We start from the raw sequence: 17,648 nt of genomic DNA, 5'->3' as shown, positions 1-17,648 counted from the left end.
TCTCAAAACCTTTCAAAATATGTAGAAATGTATGGCCTGAAGTTGATGAATTCTGATTTAGCTGTTAAAATAGAATGGCGTAAAATCCAAGCGTTCTTCTGAGTGTTGGTCTCCATGGTGGATCAGAGTGCGGTGGTCCAGAGACGCCGACACCCGTCGGGTTCTTTGTGTCTTTATGGTTGTTTGGTAAGATGATCTCGGCCGCAGTTACCATTAATACGATAAGCAGAAGCTTGTTATGAATATGATCCCTGGAGGCATACAGCTTTAGAAATCCCAAGAGCTTCCACCGAATTTAGAGTTTTCTCCCCCAATATAAATACCGTGTAAACCAGTAAAACAAAGCATTTCATTCATTTGATAAAACAACTTTACCAAATACATCACATCTTGTTTTTGTCTTGACATAATTTTCCATGGTATTATTTATTTTCTCCTCTTTCTGTTTCCCCTGTCTTTTCCGATGGTCCGGTACCAGTGGTTCTTAGTCCTCCAATATTAATCCGCCCCGGGACCTCTAAACGTCTCGGAGGGCCGCCAGGTTCTCACCGTATCGCGAACATCTCGAGCCTCGCCTGTCAGCCGTCATCTGGGCGTTAATAATGGATCTCCGTTTCTCCTGGACACACTTTGGCACTCATAGCGCATCAATAGTAAACAACAGCAGATAAAGAGATGGGGGGAGAATCTGATGGCGTTATAGAGCGTCTGGTGCTATGATGGCGTTAAAGAGCGTCTGATGGCTTGATGGTCTGATGGCGTAGAGCGTCTGATGGTCTAATGGCGTTATAGAGAGTCTGATGGTCTTATTGTGTTAGAGAGCGTCTGATGGCGTTATAGAGCATTTGATGGCGTTATAAAGCACATAACGGCGTTATAAAGCGTCTGATGGCGTTCTAAGGAGTGCGGAGTTTCGAGCCTGATTTCCGTCAGACGGCCTCCGCCGCCCAACGCTCCGTTTGTCTGAGCGATCCTCAGGTTGTCCTCATTAAGAGCTGTCTAATTAAATTACTGTCTCCAGCTAACCAATGAGAACGCTTGTTTGATTAACGATGCAGAGAGAAAAGCCTCCTCCAGGCAGGTTGGTGTCAATTGGCTAATTTGCTTTCCACCAAATACCTCCACCCGTCCAGTGTCGGGCCGGCAGGTTCCCGTGCGTAAAGCTCGTGATACCGCCGCTCTACTAACGCTACCACGGAGCCGGTGAGCCATGCAGGTTGGGGATCGTACCTCGCCACCGCTCTCTGAGAGGTGTGTGGGTGAATGTGAATGTGTGAATGTGGGCAGCGGCTTCAGCGGCTCCTCTGAGCGTGCGCTACAGGACCATCCTATTACCGGCCCGAGTGACAGCCCAGAAACACGCGCACCTCTGAAGAACACCTCCTCCAGGGAGATGAGGAACCAGTCAGAGGCGGACGGGCTCCCGGACTCAGAGGACGCTTCAGGGGACGTCCAGAGGGGCAAAGCCGCTCCTGATCTGCACGGACTCTCTGACACTCGTCATAATTTCGATGGATCTGCAGCAGGAAGGTGTACCTCCTCTCAGCCCGCTCCACCGCAGTCAGTCTCCGCCGCTCCGAGCACCATGTTCCCCTACCCCGGCCAACACGGTGCCGCTCACCCCGCGTTCTCCATCGGAAGCCCCGGCCGCTACATGGCGCACCACCCGGTCATCTCCAACGGAGCTTACAGCGGCCTGCTGAGCCCCGCGGCACCGCAGGGCTACCCGGCCGCCGGCTACCCGTACGGCCAGCAGTACGGACACACGTACCAGGGATCCGCCTTCTACCAGTTCTCCCCGCAGGCCGGCCTGGTGCCGGGCAAGGCGCAGGTGTACCTCTGCAACCGGGCGCTGTGGCTCAAGTTCCACCGGCACCAGACCGAGATGATCATCACCAAGCAAGGACGGTAGGAGGCTCTGCTATCAGTTATTATTATTAGTTATGACATAACTCTCTTATTTATTATATTATTAATATTAGTTATTATATAACTAATAATAAGATGGGACCGACTAACATTATTTGGGGAAGAAGCAGTCGTCGCTAATTTACCAATCCGCTGAAGTCCATTTGTCAAAAAAAAGAGAAACAACAATATATCGCTGTCGGCACAGTAAGGATGGTAATAGAAACCAGTGCCAAGCACTACATTGTATTTTAATTTACTTCTTTGATTATTTTGGAAAGCAGGGTTTAAGCATTTAAGAAAGCAAATCTTCTCATCGTTTCTTTTGCAAGATGATGAGAAATTGAGACATTGGGGGGCTTCGTCTCTAATTAATCGACTTAACGGTTGATTGTGTTTCTCTGGCCTCCCAGCCGGATGTTCCCGTTCCTTAGCTTCAACGTGTCGGGCCTCGACCCCGCGGCGCACTACAACGTCTTCGTGGACGTCGTCCTCGCGGACCCCAACCACTGGCGCTTCCAGGGCGGGAAGTGGGTCCCGTGCGGCAAGGCGGACACAAACGTGACGGGTAATTTATAATATCTATATTTAGAGATATATATCATAGTTATCATATCTATATTGATATATAGATATCATATTTATAATATCTATATTTATAGATATATATATCACAGTTCGATTATTTATAGATATCACATTTATAATATAGGCCTATATATATATATATATATATATATATATATAGGACACACTGAATACAGTGTGTCCTATATATATGTGATATATATATATATATATATATATATATATATACAGATATAAGCCTTCTAGCTTTATATTGTGTGATTGATTTGATGAATAAATCGCTCTATAAATTCTACTCATTGTTATGATTCTTAGATTATGATTATGATTGTATATATAGGCCTATAGGCCTATGTGTATATATATATATATATATATATATATATATATCACATTCATAATATTGACATTGATATAGGCCTTTATTTTGCCTATATATAGTTATAATATCTATATTGATACATAGGTATCATACTTATAATATCTTTATTGACATCCTAGTTATAATATCATTGAATGATATTATCCTCCATCAGTCCGCCGACGGTGTTTGGTGTTCGACTTCGCGAGGTGTTTGATGAAGTGTTGAGCCCTCCTCTTCGTCCTCCTCTTCCTCAGGGAACCGTGTGTACATGCACCCCGACTCCCCGAACACCGGTGCGCACTGGATGCGCCAGGAGATCTCCTTCGGAAAACTGAAGCTGACGAACAATAAGGGAGCGTCCAACAACACCGGCCAGGTATGATCTGTCATATTTAATTACTCCGCCTGGTAGCCGATGTGGTTTAGCCTAGTTTTTTTTTATTATTATTATTATTATTATTATTATTATTATTATTATTATTATTATTATTATTAGTATATATTGTATTAGGCTACCGTTTCAATAATACTAATTTGTTAATATAACTAGGCCTATGACTAATTACAGTTGTCTGCTCACCTTTTAGATTTGTATAACGGCCTAGAGAATTGCATTATAAATAATGTATATTTTTTCCTAATAATAATGTAATATAAATAATAATATAATACATATAATCTCCTACAGTCAGACCTTCAGTGTTCTGACTGTATTCAGACTGTAGTGTGTGTGTGAGTGAGTGAGTGAGTGAGTGAGTGAGTGAGTGAGTGAGTGAGTGAGTGAGTGAGTGAGTGAGTGAGTGAGTGAGTGAGTGTGTGTGTGTGTGTGAGTGTGTGTGTGTGTGTGTGTATGTACAGACTGTATTCAGTGTGTGCGTGTATGTTTGTGTGTGTACAGATTGTATTAATGTGTTCATCGTTCATGTCTCCTGATGGTGGTGCTCCAGTCTGTATTCATGTGTTCATCGTTCATGTCTCCTGATGGTGGTGCTCCAGTCTGTATTCATGTGTTCATCGTTCATGTCTCCAGATGGTGGTGCTCCAGTCTGTATTCATGTGTTCATCGTTCATGTCTCCAGATGGTGGTGCTCCAGTCTGTATTCATGTGTTCATCGTTCATGTCTCCAGATGGTGGTGCTCCAGTCTGTATTCATGTGTTCATCGTTCATGTCTCCAGATGGTGGTGCTTCAGTCGCTCCATAAGTACCAGCCCAGGCTCCACGTGGTGGAGGTGAACGAGGACGGGACCGAGGACTCGAGCCAGCCGGGCCGCGTGCAGACCTTCACCTTCACCGAGACGCAGTTCATCGCCGTCACCGCCTACCAGAACACCGATGTAGGGCCCGCTCCCAACCCTAACCCCTACTGCTGCCTTAAGACGTGTGTCTCTACCGCTGCTTTAGGACCCGTGTCTCTACTGCTGCCTCAAGACGTGTGTCTCTACTGCTGCTTCAAGACGTGTGTCTCTACCGCTGCTTTAGGACCCGTGTCTCTACTGCTGCTTTATAGGACGCGTGTCTCTACTACTGCTTTAGGACGTGTGTCTCTGCTGCTTTAGGACGTGTGTCTCTACTGCTGCCTTAAGACGTGTGTCTCTACTGCTGCTTTAGGACGCGTGTCTGTACCGCTGCTTTAAGACGTGTGTCTCTATCGCTGCTTTAAGACGTGTGTCTCTAATGCTGCCTTAAGACGTGTGTCTGTGCCGCTGCTTTAAGACGTGTGTCTCTATCGCTGCTTTAAGACGTGTGTCTCTAATGCTGCCTTAAGACGTGTGTCTGTGCCGCTGCTTTAAGACGTTGTCTCTTGTGTTCCAGATCACGCAGCTGAAGATCGACCACAACCCCTTCGCTAAGGGCTTCCGGGACAACTACGACACGTGCGTTTTTTACCTTATTGAAATAAAGCAAAAAATATGAATTTCATTCTCCGTGCGAAAAGATATTTCGGCCTAAATAGTCAAACTTGAAAATACTTTGCATTACATTATATATATATCTATCTATATATCTATATATCTATCTATATCTATATATATCTATATATATAGTATATTGGTATACATAATTGTATGATTATATTATAGGCCTATATTAGTACATACTTATATAATTATATTATAGGTATATTGCTCCTATATTAGTATTCATAATTATGATTATATTATAGGCTGTTTGCTCCTATATTAGTAGGCCTATACATAATCATATGATCGTATTATGGGTAGGCCTATATTGGTCCTATAATGGTGTTCATAATTATATGATTATATTATTTGGGGGATCCCGCCCCCAAAGTCGTGAGGTGATCTGCGCATGCCCAGGTCGTCAAGTGTGTTGTGTTGCAGCGTCTACACGGGCTGCGACATCGACCGTCTCACGCCCTCCCCGGGCGACTCTCCGCGTGCACAGATCGTCCCGGGGGCGCGCTACGCCATGGCCAGCTCCTTCCTGCAGGACCAGTTCGTCAGCACTTACGCCAAGTCCCGCTTCCACCCCGGCGGGGGGGGCGGCCCCGGCAGTGACCGCAGCGTCCCGCTCGGCGGCGGCCTGCTGTCCCCGCAGAGCGAGGAGCCCCCCGCCGCCGCCCCGCAGCGCTGGTTCGTCGCTCCCGCCAACAACCGCCTGGACTTTGCCGCCTCGGCGTACGACGCGGCGGACTTCGCGGGCAACGCGGCCACGCTGCTATCGTACGCGGCGGCCGGAGTGAAGGCCCTCCCTCTCTCCCCCGCCGGCTGCTCCGGCAGAGCCCCCCTGCCGCTCGGGTACTACCCGGACCCCCCGGGCTGGGGCGCGCGCAGCCCGCCGCAGTACTGCAGCGGCAACAAGTCGGGCAGCGCGGTGCTGTCTTGCTGGAGGGCGGGGTCGCACTACCTGGCGGAGGAAGACCAGGCGGGCCCCGAGAGGTCCCCGGCGGGAGAGGACCTCAAGCCCAAAGACCTGTCGGAACCCACATGGATAGAGACTCCGTCTTCCATCAAGTCCATCGACTCGGGCGACTCGGGGATTTTTGAACAGGCGAAGAGGAGACGGATCTCTCCGTCGGATCCCCCGGGTCTGGACCTCGTGGGCCCCGGGCCCCCGGGCCCCGACCCCCCGGGGCCCGACCTCGCGGCCCCGCTGAAGGCCGAGATGCTGCCGCCGCGAGAATGTGAAAAGAACTGTACGAAGGACATTGGCTACTACAGTTTTTATCCACATAACTAAAATAATCTCCCCACCATCTACCATCGGTCTATCTTTCTTTCTTTCTTTCTTTCTTTCTTTCTTTCTTTCTTTCTTTCTTTCTTTCTTTCTTTCTTTCTATCTATCTATCTATCTATCTATCTATCTATCTATCATCCTTCCAACTATCACTCTATCTATCTCTCTATCGTTTATAGAGAGATATACATGTAAAGAAGAGATCCTAACTCGCAGACGGGCCAAAGGTTCATTTTATTTCCTCGTGGTGATCCGCGTGGACGGGGAGACGGGGTTTGGCTGCTCAGCCACTGAGAGAACATGAGAACATTCTGGATCTACTGTACGTGAGCCACGCGGAGGTGGAGCCACACGTGGTCCACAGAAGAGGACTTCTGAGGTGTGGAGATCATCTCTCTGTAGACACACGCGGACCACAGCAACCTGGGAGGATCACTCTTTAGGCGGAGGTCTTCTGACGTGGAGGTCTGACTCTTTAGACGGAGGTCTTCTGACGTGGAGGTCTGACTCTTTAGACGGAGGTCTTCTGACGTGGAGGTCTGACTCTTTAGATGGAGATCTTCTTACTCTTTAGACGGAGATCTTCTGACTGACGTGGAGGTCTTATGTTCAGTGTCCTGTAGCAATTCCTGGCATCGCTCTTTTTGCCGGTGAGAATCCTAAATGTATTTCGTTATCACAGTTCTAGAATACCGTTTTTTAAGTTGTCGTAGGCTTATCTCAATTTTAAATCTAAATTCTTAATATAGATGTGGTTTAAAAGATAGGCTAATTAATAATAGGTTAAGCGTAGCTTTTATTTAAATGTCTTTCTGGAATCCTATTTATTTTTCATAGCCTACGATAATGTTTGTGGAGGTTTTCTGTATCTGATGTAATGTGATGAAGTCCAATAAATAAAAAGGACAAGAGCCGCAGGGTCACCCTGGAACTCGTTGCATAAATTTGAAACGATTGTCATTCTATTAGCCTATTTAAAAAAAAAAAACTGTTAGACCCGTTATCCATTATATAGGAGGCTATATTGAAATTGAAATCGAATATTTGCACTTAACTTTATTTATCCATAGGGAAAAACAACCCAGAAATGTTTGATCAAGTATAATTTAATGTTATAGTTATAGTTAAAATATATTATTTGGTTTCAACATGAACATGGGAATTTAATATTTATATGTAATACATTTAAAAAAAGGAAATGGAAAAACATAGATCGAATAATATTGTAGGCTAGGCCTAGGCCTATTATAGAATAATAACTTCAACAAAAAATTAAAAGCCGAAAAACAGCTCGCGAATTATCCTAAAGAATTATAATAATATGCTGTTGTACAAACTCCAACATTTAAACATTCATAGGCGTAATTATGCAAATTATACTTGTAATGCTATAAATGCCTATATGGTTTCTCAGCCTGTTACTTTTCAAATGTGTCAGATATCGTTTTAAAAATATCTTAAACCTAAAGTTAAAATCAGGATCCAAGAAGCAGCTTCTAAATATCAAAAAGAGTTCGAACTGCAAACCCAATCTGTTGAACAAGATGATACCATGATTAGAGAATTATAAATAGCTTTATAGTTGGCACAAACACACACACACACACACACACACACACACACACACACACACACACACACACACACACACACACACACACACACACACACACACACACACACACACACACACACACACACACACACACACACGAGCGGTTGGGCCTTCCTGGAGAAATACACCAGATGGCGATGAAGACCTTCATGTTCGTCGCCGGGGAACAAGAATATGGTTCGGAATATTAATACATTACATACGATGAGAACAAGGGAGTTAAGCTTTGGAGAACATTAAGAACAGCGGTTCTCAAATGGGGGTACGGGTACCCCTAGGGGTAATTCTGAGTAATGCAGGGGATACACAGAAAATGTTATAAAGACAATAGAGAATTGAGAAAACGTGATGTGAAAGTGGTCGAAATAAACATCTGAAAACCAGGAGAAATGAGAATCTGTGTGAAAGAAAAGCGCATCCAGAAAGTCAGTTTCAGGTGAATATATGTGAATGGCCTTCACATGCTCTGACCCAGCCCTGTGCCATGTTCCAATATCCATACTAAATACTAGCCTAAGTTTGAGTACGTAGGTCGTTCCGATTCAGATCGGGCAAAAATAATTGTACTGAAAGGACCCGAATGTGTACTCAAAACGGTCAAACCGCGAAGTGTGGATCGATCATGGGATCGATGTACACTTTTCGTACTCAACGGCAGTCATCTTAGCTACGTAGCGGAAGAGGGCGGAGCCAGGCTCAGCCAAAGTCGGCACATTTTCCACATAGCCTGCATTGATAGAATCATTTTGTAGTTTTTATAGCTTTTTATCTTATTTTTTGTTGTTTGTTGTTGTTGTTTCACATAACTCATTTTGGGCCCCTACTTCTTCCACAATTCTTCATCTACTCCCTTCAAAATATTCATATTAGCTTAGAACGGCGCACTTACATTCCATTTTCTTAAATATTTTAAGTTTTAAGTTAAGTTTAAGATATTCTACTTTTAAAATATATTTTTTTATAATGGGGGGGGGACAGCGAGGCCGTCCATATCAACATACTTTGATCTTCAAACATATCTTAACCGATTTCGACCTCATTTATACTCTTTTCAGGCTCAACAGTTTAATTTCATACCCGCCTCGTGTATCTCCAGTTGGTCTCATACAGTGTTGCCAGGTGGGAAATGTAGGATTATCGTACCAGACATAAAATTATCGTATTTTGAGGGAAATTATCGTACACCCGTCATAATCAAAATAACAAGTCTATTGATGCGCTATATAGTCACTCGAGTGTTGAATAGCATCTAACAGGCACTCACGGCTTTGCGTTGGTACGGAATGGATTCATCAGCAGCCCCACAGTTGCGTTAGGCTAACGTGTCTCCCATAAACAATGACGGGTGGGAACTAATGAGCCAAATCATGAGGCCTGGAGGCCAGCCACCCACTGTTAGTAAATAGACATAGCACCAGGTTTAAAAGGGAAATAGTATTCATGATAACTGACAAGAAAATAAAGATCTGGTTTCACATATTGAAATTTTATTTTCAGAGAAACAACATTGTCTCTGTCCTCAAAATGACAACAATTCATAAAATAAACAAAAACTGCACTTATGAAAACTTAAAAGTGCCTACACCAGGTTCTTACTTAAAATAAAGTGCAGTTCTATGTGATTTTTTGTTTTATGTTCTGTTCTGAACATAGTAAGGCAGCTAACATATGTTGACATGTTGCAGGAATGTCAAAGACTGTATTTCTCTTTGCTATGGTGCTTAAAACTCTAATAAAGATATTGTGGAAAAAATAAATAAAATAAAGTGCATATATAACCTGGCTATATAATAAGGTTCTTTCATTTTCTTTTCCGCGCTTCTCCAGACCGGGCCGAGCCGTCTCTGCTTCTTCTTCTTTTCTTTCTTTTTTTTTTTTTCCTGGGGCGGGCGCAGCGGACTATTCAGCCAATCATTGCCGTTGTTCTGAGGCAAGCTCACATTTAGAAAAGCATGATTGGCTTGAAATTTGTCACATGGAAAGAGATGCCTTCAGGGTTCACAAAAAGAAATCCGACAGACAGTTGCGACAGGCTGATTACAACCACACATTCACTGAATGGTCAAATTATCGTATTTTTGGCCTTTTTTCGGATTATTGATCGTACATCGTACAGAGGGCCAAATTATCGTACAAATACGATAATTATCGTACACCTGGCAAATAGACGTTGAGGCTAGAGCGTAATGACGTCACCCGCTCTACCCCTAGGGGGCAATAGAGTGGCAAAGTCACGCCACTTCCGGTACCCGTACTTCCAGTGCCGTGTTCCAATACCCGTACTTCCATGAGTATACTTAAAGGAAGTACACTATCTGCACTATCCGTACTCACTTGAGTACGCTAATTTTTTAGATGTGAGTGCTGTTCCAAATCGAGTACTCTATGGTGCACTTACCGGAAATGACGATCACGACTGCCACCGTGGCTCCTCCCCCGCAATAAACATCCCGCTTTGAACGATGAACTCTTTACGCCTAGCAGCTATAGAAAGCTACAAAATGACTCTGGCCGTTTCTCAATTCCTAGCACGCGTACCACGGACTCGATGACTTGCAAGCACGTACTTGGCAAGTCTGTGTACTTCAAGCACAGACTTGCGAGCACGCGAGTACGCACCTGCGATTGGAACAGCAGCGGACTCGATGACGTCACCACCTCTGCTCGTCCGTTAACTGCGCTACGGCCTCATTTAGGAATATACTACTGAAAAATATAAACAAATGATATAAAACAAAATCCCAGCCTCTTTCCTTTTTTAAATAGTATGTAAATATTCTGAATGAATAAAAATTGAAAAGATATGCGTGTCCTTTCATGTGTATAAGCTATACACACACGACTTTATATGTATATATATATATTATCTTATATTATTATTACATTATATATTATATAAATATATATATAAGTTAAGAGTAACGTAAGCTACAGTTGTGCGTCTTCTCCATATTGTCCGCCATCGTACTGCTGCGAGTGCGAAATGCATCCTGGGATTTATAGCGATTGCAAGCACACACGAGCCACCTCCGATGCATGCTTGGTGAAACGGCGAGATCGAGCACGCATCAAGAACACTTCCGGGTTTTACGACAGTACTCGCTTGATGCGTGCTTCGAATTGGAACAGTGCTCGGGCAACGACTGATGACGTTTCACGAGTCCACGAGCACACGAGCACGCACAAGTACGCGAATTGAGAAACGGCCTCTATTAATGCAGGCTATGTGGAAAATGCGCCGACTTTGGCTCAGCCTGGCTCCGCCTCTTCCGCTACGTAGCTAAGATGGCTGCCGTTGAGTACGGGGAGTGTCCTTCGATCCACACTTCACGATTAGCCCGTTTTGAGTACGGCATCCGGGTCCTTGAAGTATACTTATTTTCGCCGGATCTGAATTGGAACGTACTGTGTACTCAAATTTTGGCTAGTAAGTGCGGACAGTACGGGTATTGGAACACGGCACAAGGGGCCAATACGTTTCTCAATTCCTAGCACGCGTACTACGGACTCGATGACTTGCAAGTACGTGCTTGGCAAGTCCGTACTTCAAGCACACACTTGCGAGCACGCGAGTACGTAGGCCTACCTGCAATTGGAACAGCAGCGGACTCGATGACGTCACCACCTCTGCTCGTCCGTTAACTGTGCTACGGCCTCATTTAGGCATATACTACTGAACAATATAAACAAATGATATAAAACAAAATCCCAGCCTCTTTCATTTTCAAATAGCATGTAAATATTCTGAATGAATAAAAATTGAAAAGATATGCGTGTCCTGTCATGTGTATAAGCTATATACACACGACTTTATCTATATATATTTATATATTATCTTATATTATTATTATTATTAATAAATAATATATTATATAAATATACATATAAGTTAAGAGTAACTTAAGCTACAGTTGTGCCTCTTCTCCATATTGTCCGCCATCGTACTGCTGCGAGTGCGAAATGCATCCTGGGATTTATAGCGGTTGCAAGTACACACGAGCCACCTCCGATGCATGCTCGGTGAAACGGCGAGATCGAGCACGCATCAAGAAACCTTCCGGGTTTTACGACAGTACTCGCTTGATGCGTGCGAAAAGTTTTTGGCTTTAGTGTCTATGCTGGGTTGGTAATAACGGTTCTGATGATTTTTCTGATGGAAAAGTGGTCTTTTATTTCCATAATCTTTGTTCAGTGAACGCAGCAACCCGTTTGTTAGTTAGCAGTTAAACAAAATGCGATCTCTTTGTTTACAGTTACCAACGACCAACTGATGATTGGGGGTTCGATTCCCTAGTGATGCAAGGTTTTTTCTTTCATTTTGGACTGCACACACATCGCGAGTGACGGATACTCGCACAATGTACACACATCACTGTCTTTACAATTTCTAGGCAACCGAAGTTTAAAGATTGTCAAGTGGTTAACTCTTGAATCGCATGTACTAAGACCTGATGGGTTAGTGGTCAGAGAACAACTCATTAACGCGGGGATAAGGGGTTTGATTCTTTAATGAAGCTAGCTTTTTTCTTTCATATTGGACTGGATGTTTGTATGCCATTTTGCGTAACTTGTAGTTTATGATGAAGAAATGTTACTGGGGTTAAGGTTACTGGGGTTAAGGTTAGGGTAACGCTAAGGGTAAGACACAAAGTGTTTTTGAAACACAATATTTCTTACAATAACAAAGTCCAAAGTTTTGATGACTCCAGTAGGAAACTTAAGATACCTAGAGAAATGCGTGAGTGCTCACAAAACATCAACAAGTCAGCAGTGTGGTACAGGGTGATCATTTCTGGTGATCATTTCTGATATAGGCTACAGTAGGCTACAAAAGCTGAAACTATTAGCCAGGAGTGGGAAAGATGCAGACGCAGACGTGGGAAGCAATAAGACGCACCAACACACAGTTGCCTGTTGCAAAATGGTTCAGAGTTTAATAGAAATAGTTAGGGTTAGCTGGTATGGCGTTATCTGGTATGGCTATAGTCTAATGTTAGCTTAGTTCGTGTTGTTTCGTCATGTTAATCGCTAGTAATAGTAAGTCATTTGTAGAAATATAGCCTATCATCACAGACTGTAGGAATGTCACCCACCCTCCATCGCGTACGACACTGACGCTCGTAATCTGTAGTGCAAGGGAGTTCGTGCACAGATCCCTGAGACAAACGGCTACGCGCACACATGCAAACCCATAGCGAGTGACGTAGGACGTAAAGTCCCGCCCAGGTCGAAGTGGCGTCGATTGGGACTCTCGAAATCGACGCCACTTCGACCTGGGCGGGACTTTACGTCCTACGTCACTCGCTATGGGTTTGCATGTGTGCGCGTAGCCGTTTGTCTCAGGGATCTGTGCACTCGCCATATCGATTTAGAGAGTCCCCTAGAGAGACCTGTCCATGAGAGAGACGCACATGGACAGAGACGCGTCGCTCACAGGCGTCTGGTTGCGTCGTACTGTCAGATGGGGCATGCCGCATGCGCTTCACGCACGTTCCCTCACCACCACGGATAGCTTCACGTATTATTATTATTATTATTATTATTATTATTATTATTATTATTATTATTATTATTATTATTATTATCATAATAATAAATAAATGAATAAATATAGATATATAAATCTATAATAAATAAATAAATAAATATATGAATGCGACACATATCCGTTACCAAGGCAACCCGCTGGGCCGCATCTGCACGTGGTTTAACTAATTAGTGCCACGCTCCGCGCTAATGAGTTCACCTGCATGTGGCGACTCGTGCTCAGTCATCTCTAACTTACCTGTCTGCTGCTCAGTAGGCCAAACTAAGCTAACTAACGTCTCCCAGGTACGGTGATGTATACTTTAGGAGTTTAACCAGAACTTGGTTGGAGTTTCCCGGTTTTGTGTGACAAATGACAGTTCTTGTAACGAACGCTTTTCGAAGTAAAACGGACCACCACATCTGGACCTGCTGTGAGTAGAACGTTTATTTTCCTACTAGGCTTACTTGATGTTTAATGTTGGTTCTTGATGTAATTGGACATCATTTGTAGTGTTTTTGCGTGGTTATAGGCCATTTATTTATTCAGGTGGTGTGGTTAAATGTGGATTCAATGTGCTAGTTGTGTGGGCTGATTTAAGACGTCTATAGAGTCTGATGCGTTTGCCAAATCATGCTTTTTATTAAGCCCTTGATCGTTTTATTAGGTGGATTTTTGCCTTTTAAAAACAAAACAAATTAAAAGTTAAAACCCTTAAGAATTTGATATATTTCTTTCAAGTATATTAGTCTAGAATATGCAGCTAAACTATACATAACTGCCAAAATAAAGTTAAAAAAAATTATTAGTATCAAGTTTTAATGAAGTTTCTACAGGTTAAAGGACTGTCGTTTGGAGTAGATTGGTGCCAATATTTGGGGAAAGGAATGCATGATTAATTCACATTAAGTTAGCTTGAATCAACTTTGCCTCAGTGGTGTGGTTTGAGCACTAAATCGAATCTGCTCGTTCCGTTACTTCACAGGTCAAGGAGGAGAAAGTGATTCTGTGAGTATCAAAACTGAACCATGAAGAAGAAACTGCGAACTGTAAGTCCTTATATTTCCTCTTTATGCTGGGGCATTGTTTTGGCCTCCTCGTTGGCTGAGGTGGAAAGGTGAATGATTTAAATAATGTTTTTGTTGGTACGTGGGCTAATTACCTGTTTAGTTTGAACATGTGTCAATGCTGTTAGAAGGGGTGTAGTATAGGTTCCAAGTGAATTGTGAGAATAGTAACCTAGGGTTTCTCAGAGTGCAGCCAAAACATACTCCAAGGTTTTGTCTAGACTTTCTTTCGACATGCTTCGCCACTACTTCCTGAACTTTGCATCACGTCACATGAGTTACCGTACTGATGAGGGTTCAGATTGAGTGATCAGAGATGCATGCTAGGGTTCTGCGCTGTCTGAAGCCTCCAGCTCTGTAGACTTGCCCCCTTCAGGTGAAGGCATGTGTCTAAGAGGTGGTTGTGAAGTCATTTACATGAACTGGGATGTCATTCAAGATGGTGACAGGCTCTCACCTAAAGGGAAACGCCCGGGGATGAGAGGTGAGGGCTCTTCCTCAACGACTAGAACAAACCACCTCGGTCCTTCGCTAGAGAACCATGGAGCACATTTGAACGTTGCCCACCATACATGTTGAAGCCGTAGCTACGGTTTCTCTACCTCTGCAGGAGTACTCCGCTGGAGTAGAGCACAGCTGCAGTCACGAAAAGGGTCCTTGGTGGGATCTTACCGCCATAGGTTCTGATTTAAGAGGACCGAACTTCCAGGACCAGCTGGCCTCCTCCCTTACTCTGCAGTTCAGCCTGAGTAAGGCTTGCATCTGAGCCAGCAGAGGGCTCATCGGCCTGCTGTTCATATGGGATGAGGAGAATCCTACTGTAAAGACCTACCAACCAATCCCTGCTCTGTTCAAGGTCTGGTCCGTTCAAGACCTACCAACTACTGGGACGTCCGATACCTACCAACTACTGGGATGTCCGATACCTACCAACTACTGGGATGTCTGAAACCTACCAACTACTGGGATGTCTGAAACCTACCAGCTACTGGGATGTCTGAAACCTACCAGCTACTGGGATGTCTGAAACCTACCAGCTACTGGGATGTCTGAAACCTACCAGCTACTGGGATGTCTGAAACCTACCAGCTACTGGGATGTCTGAAACCTACCAGCTACTGGGATGTCTGAAACCTACCAGCTACTGGGATGTCTGAAACCTACCAGCTTCTGGGATGTCTGAAACCTACCAGCTACTGGGATGTCTGAAACCTACCAGCTACTGGAATGTCTGAAACCTACCAGCTACTGGGATGTCCGATAACTACCAGCTACTGGGATGTCCGATACCTACCATCCCACCACTGGGGTGACCTAATCAGATTACCTTCTCACCACTTCCATCAAATCCCGTCCCTGTTCTCAGGCTCATCAAAGCGGAAAAGTTTGAGTCTGAAGGAAAACAACTGGACTGCCTGTGGCTCTTCAGGTGGGCATGGCGAGGGTTCTACCTTGCCTGGTTGTTCATGCGGTCAGGGTTCTACCTGGCCTGGTTGTTCATGCGGTCAGGGTTCTGCCTGGCCTGGTTGTTCATGCGGTCAGGGTTCTGCCTGGCCTGGTTGTTCATGTGGTCAGGGTTCTGCCTGGCCTGGTTGTTCATGTGGTCAGGGTTCTACCTGGCCTGGTTCTTCATGCGGTCAGGGTTCTGCCTGGCCTGGTTGTTCATGTGGTCAGGGTTCTACCTGACCTGGTTCTTCATGTGGTCAGGGTTCTACCTGGTCTGGTTCTTCATGTGGTCAGGGTTCTACCTGGCCTGGTTGTTCATGTGGTCAGGGTTCTACCTGGCCTGGTTGTTCATGTGGTCAGGGTTCTACCTGGCCTGGTTGTTCATGTGGTCAGGGTTCTACCTGGCCTGGTTGTTCATGTGGTCAGGGTTCTACCTGGCCTGGTTGTTCATGTGGTCAGGGTTCTACCTGGCCTGGTTATTCATGCGGTCAGGGTTCTGCCTGGCCTGTTTCTTCATGCGGTCAGGGTTCTGCCTGGCCTGGTTCTTCATGTGGTCAGGGTTCTACCTGGCCTGGTTCTTCATGCGGTCAGGGTTCTGCCTGGCCTGGTTCTTCATGTGGTCAGAGTTCTACCTGGCCTGATTGTTCATGTGATCAGAGTTCTGCCTGGCCTGGTTGTTCATGTGGTCAGGGTTCTGCCTGGCCTGGTTCTTCATGTGGTCAGGGTTCTGCCTGGCCTGGTTCTTCATGTGGTCAGGGTTCTGCCTGATTGTTCATGTGGTCAGGGTTCTACCTGGCCTGGTTGTTCATGTGGTCAGGGTTCTGCCTGGCCTGGTTCTTCATGTGGTCAGGGTTCTGCCTGGTTGTTCATGTGGTCAGGGTTCTGCCTGGTTGTTCATGTGGTCAGGGTTCTACCTGGCCTGGTTCTTCATGTGGTCAGGGTTCTGCCTGGCCTGGTTGTTCATGTGGTCAGGGTTCTGCCTGGCCTGGTTGTTCATGTGGTCAGGGTTCTACCTGGTTCGGTTGTTCATGTAGTCGGGGTTCTACCTGGCCTGGGGTTCTTCATCCGGGCGTGATCAGGGTGACGAGGCATACCATGTGTGAGCGTGATGACATGGGGATACGCACTTATTATACATCACAACATTTTAGGAAATGGTCCTTCAAGCTTGAAAGACGGCGACGTGGCTGCCCTTTCTAGCCCCGACATGATGGTTGGCTGGCAGGCCCTGTGGGTTGTATCTGCTGGACTCCTGTGCTGGGATGCAAGTTTTTCTTGGGCTGAATTGTAATGCATTTGTCGATGCTAGCTGGACCTGGGAGTTGGGTCCCCCTTTTGAATCAGAAACCATCTTGGTAACATCCCAACTAGGGTTCTCTTCATGCTGTAACCAAGCTCTTCTTCAGCTGAGGAGGAAAATAAATCCTCGCTGGGGCTTCAAGGTCTATGAAGAGGAATATTGAAATGTGTGCAATGGTTCCCTCCCGTAGGCGCTGTGGTGTATTCTAGTCGCTGAGAAAGAGCCCTCGCATCCTACCCATGGCGTCTCTCCTTGGGGAGTCCCTGTCAGTCTTGACGGATGTTCCAGGTCATGTAACTGATGCAACAGCCCTTTTGAACACTGTTTCTCCGGAGGGGGGCACGTCTACAGAACAGTAGACTTCAGACAGCACAGTATCCTAACATGCATCTCTGGCCACTCGGACCACACCCGGATCAATATGGCAATGCTCATGCGATGTGAAGCGAGGAAGTAGCCAAAAGACAGATTAGTTAGCTTTTTTGTACACTGGCAAGCATTGTTAATTGGTAGATAATTAGTTAAATGGGGTAACTGAAATGTTTAGTCAAAATGTTTTGTACATAAACCAACAGCAACAAACTACCAGATCGCCTCAAGGTAAGTCTGTTGGCTGTATTTTGCACTGAGACG

General features: G+C 45.0%; 1 protein-coding gene across 1 annotated transcript; it reads left to right on the top strand.

Annotated features, from left to right (window-relative positions):
• The first annotated feature begins 1,210 nt into the window (after positions 1 to 1,210).
• tbr1b (T-box brain transcription factor 1b) lies at positions 1,211 to 6,068 on the top strand. The gene is made up of 6 exons (XM_056580282.1): positions 1,211 to 1,908; positions 2,322 to 2,476; positions 3,115 to 3,236; positions 4,038 to 4,196; positions 4,675 to 4,736; positions 5,205 to 6,068. The coding sequence occupies exons 1-6, from the start codon at positions 1,211 to 1,213 to the stop codon at positions 6,061 to 6,063; spliced, it is 2,055 nt and encodes a 684-aa protein (XP_056436257.1). The 3' UTR covers positions 6,064 to 6,068.
• The last annotated feature ends 11,580 nt before the right edge of the window (positions 6,069 to 17,648 follow it).

This window comes from Gadus chalcogrammus, chromosome 20 (assembly GCF_026213295.1).
Source record: "Gadus chalcogrammus isolate NIFS_2021 chromosome 20, NIFS_Gcha_1.0, whole genome shotgun sequence".
In the NCBI taxonomy this organism is placed as follows: Eukaryota; Metazoa; Chordata; class Actinopteri; order Gadiformes; family Gadidae; genus Gadus; species Gadus chalcogrammus.
Note: the sequence above shows the minus strand (reverse complement) of the source record. Positions and strands in the feature narration are given on the sequence as shown.